The 12,164-nt window shown below is 39.6% G+C and overlaps 2 protein-coding genes across 4 annotated transcripts in view; both read right to left on the bottom strand.

The window, feature by feature from the left end:
- The window catches only part of LOC149090717 (uncharacterized), an 86,350-nt gene that overhangs the window by 52,313 nt on the left and 21,873 nt on the right, over nucleotides 1–12,164 (bottom strand). The gene's annotated exons all lie outside the window — the stretch shown is intronic.
- The window catches only part of LOC115564439 (uncharacterized), a 66,309-nt gene continuing 56,534 nt past the window's right edge, over nucleotides 2,390–12,164 (bottom strand). For all 3 annotated transcript variants that reach the window (XM_089263092.1, XM_089263091.1, XM_030388747.2), the window contains one exon: nucleotides 2,390–7,020. In XM_089263092.1, coding sequence (XP_089119218.1) covers nucleotides 6,031–7,020 — 990 coding nt within the window. In that variant the 3' untranslated portion in view covers nucleotides 2,390–6,030. The remainder of the gene's footprint in view (nucleotides 7,021–12,164) is intronic.

Consider the following 12,164-nt stretch of genomic DNA (forward strand, 5'->3'; position numbering starts at 1 on the left):
AGAAAACCATATTAAATAAATCTAAATACAAATACAATTCGATTAGTTTATATATATATAATGAAGACGAAAACGAAGAAGGACAATTGTTTATTAATAATAACGAATTATAAACTTTTAACATCAAGCATGCCTAACATTTTTAACTTGCCTCAAAACATTACATTGCGAAAAATGAAACAAATGAGAAATGATAATAACATATTTTAACGAATTTTTAAGCATTACTTCAAGTACTTGAAACACCAATATATTATTTTTGTTCATATATGTGCATACATATTGATAAATCATATATATATATATATGTAAAACTTGATTTTATTCATCAACTTTTTCATTCAACTTTATTAGATTGTAGTGCCTTTTTTGCCTCCCAAAATGAAACGAAATGAAATCCTGAAATTTAAACAAGAAAACTATAAAGTTTATTTATACATGCATATATACATATACATACATATATATATATATATAATAAAATATAGTGTACATTTGATATGTAACTAGAGATGGACGATGAAACAAGTAGGGAAAGTAACTGTTATCAGCAGCTGGCTCAGCGTGCATGTCATGCGGCTTGACGTGGCCTGCATAACGTGGCATTGAAGTCAATTAATTGCATCACAAACTGTGTTTCACACATGCAACGTGCAACATGCAACATGCAACAACACTGCAACGCTTCTGACTCGCTACTCGAATTTGTTGCAACATTTCTTTCGATTGCTTAGCAAAATCATTTTCAATTAATCTTTAAACTCTCTAGCTTCGCGTGCCTGTGTTTATGCAGGCATATGTATGTACACACACACCCACACGTACTCACACTCACACACATACATACATATTGAGTAATGAGAAAAAAAAACTACTGTGGTTGAAAAACGTAACACAACTGCGAACACAACAAAACGAACGAAGAAAACAAAGAAGAAAAAAAAAGAAATTTAAATAAATTAATATATTTATTATTGAAAATCAAATAAAAATTATTAAAAATTTATGTAAACAAATTGCACGTTTTTTTAATTCATATACGAACATACATCAAATTTCTATCTCTTTTTGTTGACAGCAGAAATAAATGTCAGCTAAATTAGCGGCTTACACTAATTGAATGAATCTCTGTCTCGCTCACTCTGCTTCTCCCCCGCTCACGAACGGCATGTACGCTGCATTCGCAATCATACTCACACATGTATGTATATATATGTATGTACTGAGCTCGCTTGCTAACGAAGCCATAAAAACAAAAACACAACTTAAGCCGACGTCCAGAGCTTCGTGTCTATTCGGCAAACGCGCACGATCATTCATCGTGGAGTCCAAAGACAACGATGTCGGCAAAGCAGCAACAACAACAAACGTTGCGAGCAGCATAGGAATCAAAGGCACCTGCTGTCCCTCTTCTGCACATACACTGCACTCTTCTACATAGTAGCATTGCACAAGGCACTCCAGCTGCACATTGTTATTGTTGCTCAGCACTCCAGCGTCTCTGATTCGCCAAATGCGCGTTCTCGATGAGCCAATCAGAGGACTTACTCGCAATAACTTCATGAATTTATAGGTTTGGCTCAGCATCTACCAATGATGCTTACATAATGAATTCACATGAGCTTTTCTGACTGCAAATAATAAACAAATACCTGCTGCACATATGTATGAGTGTTTAAGTACATAAAAGGTAATTGGTGGTAAGTTAAGGATAAAGCTTAATTGCGTGTTCGATATCCTATGCGGAGCGCTTTGCAAGCTTTGATAAGCTATTGGCTTATGTGTGCTTTAAAGCTTTATTTACTCCGAAAAAGTTTCGGAAACAATAGCATGAAAAGCTCAATACTCTGTTAACTAACAGCAATGTTAAATAACTCTTCGCGCTCCTTTAGCTTGTTGCTCACGTAGCCCTCGGCTGTAAACTGTGCCTCTGCTGTGGCTGTGACTCTGGCTGTGGCTGTGTGTGTGGTTAGCTCTGCTATTGGAGCCACGAATAGTAGGTGGTCCCCACTAAGTTAGTTTGGCTAATGGTCTAAGCTGATGTCCTGCTGGGCCTGCTGGCTGTCGCAGCAGCCAAAAGTTATGGAGCCCATTTTTGCGAAACGAAAACAAGCAATACTGTGTGTGCATGTTTTTTTTTTTCGTTTCTTTTGTTTTGTATGTTTAACATTTATTTCAGAATGTTTCAGATGCTCTTGATGATGTGCATCATGCGACCATGAACCTGGAAGTCCTTCCAATCATTAATCACGCCAACAGAGCGAACCAAAGAATAAACAAAAACTCCCACAGAAAAAAAAATACATCAACAAAAATGTGTAAAATATATTATAATTGCAGCCTCAAATCCCAATTCCCGCCATCCAAAAATGAATCAATGACACTCAGATGAGGCTTACAGAATAAACATTTATTAAATACACATCAATTTCAGTATATATGTAGATATATGTATGTATGCTTGTATATAGATATATGTATAGAGAGCTGCCGCCCGATAAACGCCCGGCGATGTCAGCGGCAGACTGAATGTGAATCTGTGAATCGGGCGACAGCTTTACATAAATATATATCCACGTGGATCGTATAGGATAGTTCATAGTTTTAGTTTTTCGCTACCGTTTCAGTTGCTACTCAGTGTGTGTGTGTGTGAGTGAGCGTGTGTGTGTGTGTGTGTGTGGTCACAGAAATGCATCACATTGAAATTGTAATTGTTGGAAATACTTTCTGGTTTCGTTTAATTGGATCATAGATCATAGACACATATAGGTACATATGTATATACATATGTATGTATATATTGAAATACACATGTATGTATGGGTGTAGACGGCAGTTGCATATGCATGCATATGTATGTGTTTGGTTAATGTGGGGAAATGCTAGAGCATCGGTTCGAGTTTGCTTTTGGAATATGGCTTATATGCGGGCTATGTATGCATGTGTGTATTTTGGTTAGTTACTTGGTTAGTTTACTTGGCTAATTGTCTATTTGACCATAAATTCTTGATTTAACTTTAGACATTTACACATTGAGATATTTTTTGGTATGGAACTGCGCTTATAGCTAACAAAATCGTAGTTTTTTCTTTTTTAAATCCATTTCTATGGCTGTAACTGTGTGTGTGTGTGTGTATGTGTGAGTTTCAGTTTGTAGGGGCGCATGGGTGCATGTGTGTGTGTGTGTATCCTGTTGCTTGCGATTTTTTTTTTTTGGCTCAATTCGCTTTTTGCTGGACAGAATATCCACAGTTCTGTTGACGTTCGAAATGTATTGACATATACATATATGTATATCTATATATATATATATATATGTTGTGTATTGGGCGGATCTAGGCTTTAGGCATTTACGTTTGCTAAACACATAGATATATCGAGAATATTTGTCAAGCTCCATTTGGCTACTACATACATACATATATAATCAAATATTGTTAAATAGACATTCATACATGTATAGCTTTTGTAGAATTTTCTTTTAAATTACTTGTATTTCATATTTTTTATTTATTTATTATTTTTATTTTTATTTTTATTTTACTGTGTTTTTTTCGGCCGGCAACACTATGGGTATCCCCATTATTATTTATAATTCACTTGATTCTTGGTTAGCAATACAAACTTAGCATTTAGCCACATTTTGAACTGCATTTGGCGACTTGATTTTCCTACCCTGAGCCCATTTAGAATGGGAAATTAGGGTTTTAATTGGGTTTTCTTGAAATGTATGCATGTAACAGACAGAAGGAGGCGTGGCATATACCATAAAGTATATACATATGTATATATTCTTGATAAGCGCGACGAGTTGAAACGATCTAGCCCTGTTCGTGAATTTTATGTAGGTCCCTGTATAGCACGCGCAAATCGATTCATTTTATCGATAACAACTATTCCTGTTTCAGTGTTATCGATTAAAAAAAAACCTTGTCTAACATCAGTTTTTAAAATTGTATCTTGTTTATCTATAGAGCTAGAGTCTCCAAATGTTGAATTTAGATTCATGTGCAATTGATATAATTATTTTTTTAAATTTTTATTTTTAGAATTTTTTATTTTTGGATACGACCTTGCCCTTCAAATTTGCAGCAGTATTTCAAGTGGATTGGCAAATATACACATATGAATGTCATTATCACATTCTGAAAGTCTGATTACGATAGTCCATCTACTAGGAAAGTTATTCAGCAAGTAGTTTCGCATCAGTTAGTCCGAATCGCATGCGTATGTGTGCGTGTGTAGTGTAGCAGATATGTAGAACGATTGGAATATCAGCAAGTCGTTGGGGTTCAAGGGATCTCCCAGTCGAACAGCCTCGACTAGAGTTAGTTTATGCTTATGTTCGGTTCTCTATTATTACTTTTCATTTCATAAGTGGAACAAACTCTACAAACTATATCCTCGAGGGAATACGAATGTCGACAGAACTGTATCGTGTGACTCATCCGGGCTCACACCGTTCTTCCTCTAAATTCGCTCTCTGTGCGTATCTGTACGGCTATTTCAAAGTGATTTTTGGTCTAAGTGTATGAGTGTAATGTGGCAAGGGGGGGGGGGGGGGGAGGGGGAATAATGGAGTGTACATATGTATGTAGTATATATGGTGTATATGTGTGTATACCTATGCATGTAATATGACAGAAGAACTCACAGATATGTATACTCGCAGAGGCATGTTTTCTTTTGTATATCTTATTTGCTTTACTTGTTTTTGTTTTTGTTTTCATTTTCATTTTCATTTTCTTTTTTTTTTTTGTTTTGTTTTTGCTTTTGCTTTTCTTGATTCTAAATACATTTCAGGTGAAACCGTAACATTTATATTTTTTTGGTTTATTTTGTTCTTGTTCGTGTGTTTGCATTTGCTTTCGAATAGATTGAGTATTACAATATGGTATTACATGGCATTCCCATTTGGAATAGTGTTAGCTTTCAATTACAACACACAAACATAGACATAGGATAAGTAGATATATAGTATATCAATTATATTGAGAACTGGGTATCCATTCATTCATTCATATGTTTTCGTTTTACTTTTAGTTTTTGTTTTTTATATTTAGTTAGTTGTTCATTTAGTTAGTACATTTATATTTCTAGTTTTCATTTGAATCATTCCATTTGCTTTTCTTGAATATCATATTTATATTCCATTATATATATGTATATATATATATGTGTACATATATGTATATGTTTTTTGGTTGGGAGTACTTTAGACAGCTTTGCATATTTGTTTAATATCAACTCACACTTACTAATATATATTGTATATATTGAATTCCATTCATTTTAAATATATTTTTAGTTTTTTTTTCTTTCGGTTTTTAGTTTCTCATTTATTATTTATTTCTCTTTTTTTTTTCAATTTTAGTTGTATCGCCTCCAATTTGGAATGCTTTTTGCCATTGGCTCTCAATCATTTGGATTGAGTAAATTGGTATCGATACCTAGCTATATTCGTGCCTTGTGGCGCCAATCATGATTGACCCTGGCCCTCCAGCATCCACACCTCCCCCCCCCCCCCCAAAATGTCCGCCCACACCCGGTGCACTCCACCTGATCCTCCCCCCTCAACTGCTGCAGCAGCTACGCTGACAATTCTCTTGTCGAAAATTCTACTAAAACTAAATTTCTACTCGTTGGCTGCTTTCAGTAGACGCCAACAGTCCCAGCCCCCAACCCCAGCACCATCCCCATCCACGCCCATCGTCCCACTGCCCAGGGACCTTCTATGCTAATCGTGAAATCGTTTTTCATTTGAAACCGAAACTGAATCGCTTACGCTTTTGCATCAAATATACACTTTTACCTCCTCCTTCTTCTTCTTCTTCTTCATCATCTTCATTAACACCTTCTTCTATTCTTCTCTTCGTCGTCTTTTTCTTCGCTCCGTTCGCTCTTCCAATTTCGATTGACCTGTTCTCGCCTCTGTCCGGCCCACGTTTGCCTCTCCTCCTGCTCAGTCTCCTCCTCAGTCTCCGCCTACGGCTTCTTTCGTTTGGCAAACATCTGAGACCACAATCAGAATCAAACATTTGTGGTTTTTGGCACGGCGCCCGTCTCGGTGGCCGGCTGCGGACGCTCCTCCTCGCGCAGTTGCTCCAAATGGACCTGGACGACATGCTGCTCGACCTGCTGCTGCTCGACCTCCTGCTCCTCCTCGGTCTCGTCGATGTCTCGGGCCAGTGTCTCGCTGCGCTGCAGCCGCCGCTTCTGGCTGCTGGAGCTGGGCTTCGGCGGCCCAGTTGGCACGGGCACACATATGTTGAACTCCTCGTCCGCCGCCTCGATGACATCCAGCTGGGTGATGTCGTCGACGCCGGCACTGGCGGCCGCAGCGGCGGCGGCCGCAGCACTCGTGGATGGACCATCGACCAGTGAGGGCGAGGTGTTCGAGGATTTATTCGTGGTGGACGAACGCTTGGCGCTCTTGCGCCCGGCTGGCACATCCTGCAGCGTGAGCCGCTCCATGCGCAGCTCGGCCACCGTGGCCGAGGTGTGGCCCGGCCGCAGCGACTCGTCCACATGGACGAGCACAAAGGGCAGCTTCAGCGACAGCTCGCCGCCCATGCCGCTCAGTGTGAGCTTCACCTTCACGTAGTACGACACGTAGATGGCAAACACATTGCGATCGTCGCCCAAGCCACTCCCAGCGCCGCCGGCAGTGGCTGTGCCCGCCGAGTTCGGCGGCTGGGGCATGGCCATGGCCGGGCTGGCCAGCGGATGGCCGGTCAGCAGCTGGGCGGCCTGCATCACGAAGTTGGGCGAGCGTATGGCCGATGCGGCAATGGCGCCAGTTATCTCATCCGGCTCGGTGCTGCGCTGCAGCGTGTCCTCCAGTGCGATCCAGTTCTTGGTGGGGCCGCGCTGTGGCCGCAGGGCCACGGTGGTGTTCAGTGTGCCGCCCGGCGGTACGGTGCGGTCCACGGCGGGCGATATGTTCTCCGAGTCGGCAACGACGTTCTTGAACTTGCCGTTGTTGAACATGCAGACGTCCACATGCTGAATGGCGCAGACCTGCCACAGACAGAGATAGAGAGAGATAGAGAGAGTGAGAGAGCGCACTGAGTAGCATTAACAGGGTCATCGGGCCAGACGTGGCCACAAGGCCAGTGGGCTGCCAATCAAATTGGCTGCGTCAATGCGACGCAAGTGTTATATCAATATCAAGGGCATACAACGGTCGAGGGTCAGCGAGACAAAGTGAATGGCGAACACCGAGACTCGAATACTCTGCAGCAGCGGGCAGGCAGCTGAGGTGAGCCATAGAGAGAGTCCTTGTTAGTGTTGGGAAACTAAAGTTATGAATCGTTTACTGAATCATATTATTAATTTCAATTAAGTGAAGAGAAATAATTGATTAACTAAAAAAAAAAAAAATAATAAAAAAACAAATGATTTTATTCTTATTTTTTAGAAATTTAAGATATTATACTCCAAAAACTGATGTTATTTTATATTTATTAAGCCTAGAATTCAGTGAAGTTCAAATGATATATTCCTCTATGTTATTATATATTTATTAAGCCTAGAATTCAGTAAAAATCTAAAGATATGTTCCTGTATTCCTGTACTGTAGCATCCGCCTTAGAAAAACATCGCTCTGCCTTGGCACTACAAATATTTCGCTTTAGACCGATACAATTATTTTTTTATATAATCGATTATGGTTTCCATTTATCACAAACCATTTTGCGATTACTAAATTCGCAGTCAAGCCGAATAAGAACCATAAACGCAATCCTAAATACGAGCTACAACAATGATCAGCTATCCGTAGAGTCATCTAAAGTCCTTATTTAGCTAATGGCCGAGCTAAACGAATATCTGTGGCAAGCTAGGCCTTAGGCTCTCCAAAATGGACCTATAGAAGACTTCTTCAGTATGCATATAAGTGAGTTTGCATGTTTTATATGTTATAATATCTCATACACCGTCTTTCTAGCTATTTTCATTCCAATTTTCTAATTTCTATGATTCAAAAGACTTCTATAGATCCATTCCATACTATATTAACTAACACGAATCCTTACGCGTCGCCATTGTCCGGTATAGGTTATAGGTAGGGTCCTCTCAAGTACGAGCTAACGGTCAATTGCATTGAGGCCGCAAAGCTAATGGAAAAGTCAAGCGAATTGCTTTGCCTAGGCAGAGCATATTGTTTCCGTGACACATATCCCTTGTCTGTGTGTATTTCCATTTGTGTGTGTGTGTGTCTATATATGCATATGTGTGTGTGTGTGTGATGGTAGCATTATTTGATTGCGTTGCCGCGCTTACTTCAACCTTATCTATGGGCAAGGCAATCAAAAGTAATGCACTCAATTACGTTCATAAATGCGGACACTGTCCGTCCAGGCCTGTGTCCTACGGCAAGGGGGCGTGGCGGTATTACAGCCTTTGCTCTGCCCCTGCAATTGATTTGCCATTTTTGTGTTGCATTTCGTTTGGATTTTGGTTGTAATGAGGGCCATTTGTCGGGCCAACCTGATCGACCGGAATGTCCACATGTGAATGCGCAACATACATACGTACAGTTCTATACGGCGGAGTGAGGGCATGTGGGGCAGCGCGGGCACCGCAGAAAGTTATCCGCAAACGAGTCCCTGAACGAGCATCGAACAGTTACGTTAAAGTTTGAATGCGTTTGTGTGTGTGTGCGTGTGCATTGACCCTCGCTTGCCCGATAATTGTTTTCATTAATTTAATATTCTGTTTTTTTGTCGACGTCGCGTCGTTGCACTCGTTGCTCGTCAATTTTTCGCCTAGTTGAGCTCGCCTTTCGTTAATCGAATTTAAGGGATAGCATCCACCTGCATCCTCGATTTGCCACCGGGTAACTCAATTAAGAGAGCAATGGGCTCGCTGAACTGCTACCCTAAAAGTCGCAGGGTAGCAGCTAGTCGGGCATGCCCACAGACATTGCTATGGTAATTAATCGATAACATGCTCTTTGATCTTTTGTGGCAGACCTTTTCAATTTCCACTTTAATGATTGCATTCTTTCACCTTGAGCCAATTGAAAATGGGAAATCAGGGTATGATGGCTCTCTTTGTTTCTATGTTTTGCATAAAATCGATAGCAATTTCGTTCACAATGTTATCGATTAAAGAACTACACTTTTTATACTCTGATTCATTTTCCACGATTTTCATTTTTGGATTATTTTGAATGCATCTTCTGCAGAATTTATTTGACAAATAATAACAAAGCTCAAGCTCCATCCAGTCCAGTTGCAGTCGCTGCGTTAACTGCGCAGTTAGCAGAGCGTCTGCATACATATGTGTATGTGTGTGCGTGTTGAATTGTTGGCACATTAGCTATTCAAAGGGTTCCGGGCATCTCGTAGTCGAGCAGTCTCGACCTTAACCTTTCTGACTTGTTTTATATACATATTTTCTATTGTGAGGCCAATGCATTGGTTCTTACGTATGATTGGTTTGCATTCCTATACAGTTATTAACCTATACAAATATTTGTTTTTCGATGTCTGCATTTATTGTCCGATTAAGGACGTCAAGCGGCTCCAATTATGAACAGGTTTTTTTTTCTATATGCTCAATCAATCGAGTTGATCAATTGTTTGAGACTTTTGCTGTAGTAAAACTCTTGAATGAATAGTGGAATAGCATGCGATAGCAAGCGATTATAAATATCGATAATTGTTAAATAAGTTTTCAGTTTGTATACTAGATACAAATATAATAAGATAATAAGATACTATTTAATAATATGCAACAGATTAACAGCTGAAGTTGTTGTGCTAGCTGTATATACCTTTCGTAAGCTGAGTGTGAGGGTTGTAAATGCTTTTGTTTATTGTCGTTGTCGAGCTGTTAACATCGAGCTGTCATTCGTGTGACTCGCTCATCACCGTTAATTACAGCGATTATCAATAGGGCACCGGCTCTACTTCCCTCAGCTGTTCCTCTCTCTCTCTACCTGTTCCTCTGTCTTTTAAGAGTGAGTTTCGGCTTTTAAGGCATGTCATGTCAATATATTTCAGACATGTCATACTTTCACATTCATAAATTGAACTAACAATGAATGCGAACCTATTTATCGCCCTGCAATGGGATGATAAGAAAGATGGAACACGTTTATATATGGGCACCTCTTACTTGGCGGCATGATAAAAAGTATTTCATCTCGAGGGTAGCTAAGAAATTGGTTTTCTCTTCTTTTTTTGCCTCTTATTAACTTCATTTGGAATTCAATTGTGAACATTTGTTGTCGCTTGTGCGACTTTGCTCTCGCTCAATTGGCTGGCGTACACAAACATTCTCACACACACACACATAAATACCAATATATATGTATATACACACACACGCGTGTAGAGAAATATGCATACGCGCTTTTGGGCTCGACTGCGCGCCCATTTCATATTCATGGCTGTAGTGATATTATGTGCCCAATAGTTTCTTAATTAGGTTACGTGTGCGCGAATGTTTTACTGCATTTAATTGACTGACGGATTGAGTGATTAAATGATTGAGTGACTAATCAACGAACTGACTCGTTGCCAGTCAAACTGACTGCTTGCAAGTGAATGACAGGCTGTCCTATTGTCTTATATGTATATGTGTATGTAGATCATTCTGTCTGCCAACTAGTTAATGCCTGTGTCACTCCTTCAATCATTTAATCACTCTATCTGTCAGTCAATTTAATACAAGCGCTTAGCTACATAAGCCGTCAATCCTTTCTCAATAGTAAAACAGTCAATCAATGGTCAATCAGCCAGCCCGTTATTAGTTCTTAAAAGTAGTCAATCAATCAATCAATTAGTCAATTAACTACAATGGAAGAGTTAGTAAGTCAAACAAGCTGACATTCAGTAATTTACTCAGTTAGTCATTTACAATAAAGCGATCAACCACTAAACTTGTCAATCAATAGTCAATTAGCCAGTCAGTCATTCTTTTTATAAAACCCGTCAATCTTTCAATCAGTTTATAAGTTTATCAGTCATTCTGTCGTTTACTCACTCAGTCAGTCAATTACAATGAAGCAATCAACCAGTAAATCATTCAATCAATGTTCAATCAGCCATTCAGTCATTCATTTATAAAACTAGTCAATCCATCAATCAGCTCGATTAGTCACTCATTGAAGCTATTCATCAGCTAATCTGTCCATCAATCAATCCAGTCCATTAATCAATCAGTCAATCAGTCAGTCAATCAGCTCTTCAGCCAGCCCAAACTTGCTTAGTTAACTATTATTTAGCTTCTAAATGGCGGTCTATTAATTAATCAATCACTTGAGCAGCCTAAGCCAACCAGTCAATCATTGGATTGACACTTAATCAGATTAGCCGGAAAGTCAGTTTTCCAGTCAGTCTGGGGTTTTATGTATTGGCTTCCGCACATCCGCTCGATAATCCAGAAACTTGTTGCTGAGTGTGGACCGTTCTTAAGGTCAACTGAGTTGCCAAAATTACTGCATATATAATTGAGTGTGACTGTGTGTGTGTGAGCATGACATTGTGTGCGTGTGTGTGTGACTGTGACTGTGAGAGCATGAGTAAGTGTGTGTGTGTGTGTGCCTTTTAACTTTTCACTTTTATTGTTGACTTGCGGGGAAACGAGTCGTATAAAATTGTATAAAACCAAGAATTGAGCTGAACGCAAGCAAAAGTGAAAGCGAAGGCTGTGACAATAAAAACTCGACAACAGAGTATATTGTATATATATGTGTGTGTATGTGTGTGTGTGCTTGTATGCATGGGCATTGAAATGTATATTTAATAGGCTGAAAGTACAGAGCGACAACATACAAAGTGTAGCATACTTTTTTGGGAAACGTGCATGAAATATTGAAGAGCCGAGGCCACTGACCATGAGACTAGATAAGTGCATGCTTGGTGTAGCTCTCTCTCTCTCTCTCTCTCTCTCTCTCTCTCTCTCTCCCTGGTTCTTGCTATTTATATATTTATAGTGTGTGTCTGTGTGTGCGTATTTAATTGAACCAAATTGCGGTCGTAATCCGCTTTCATACGGAATTCGCACAAATGCTTTACATTAATGAGAAACCAGACACATGTTGCTCTGATGGCATAAAGTGGCCGCTCATTAACTGAGTAAATACGTCGCTATCATTCCGAATGCCTTTGCACATGCCACTGCATAAGTACAAGCCACATATACATATGCAT

The sequence above is a fragment of the Drosophila navojoa genome, chromosome X (genome assembly GCF_054131105.1).
Source record: "Drosophila navojoa isolate 15081-1374.11 chromosome X, UAZ_NAV_1.0, whole genome shotgun sequence".
Classification (NCBI taxonomy): Eukaryota; Metazoa; Arthropoda; class Insecta; order Diptera; family Drosophilidae; genus Drosophila; species Drosophila navojoa.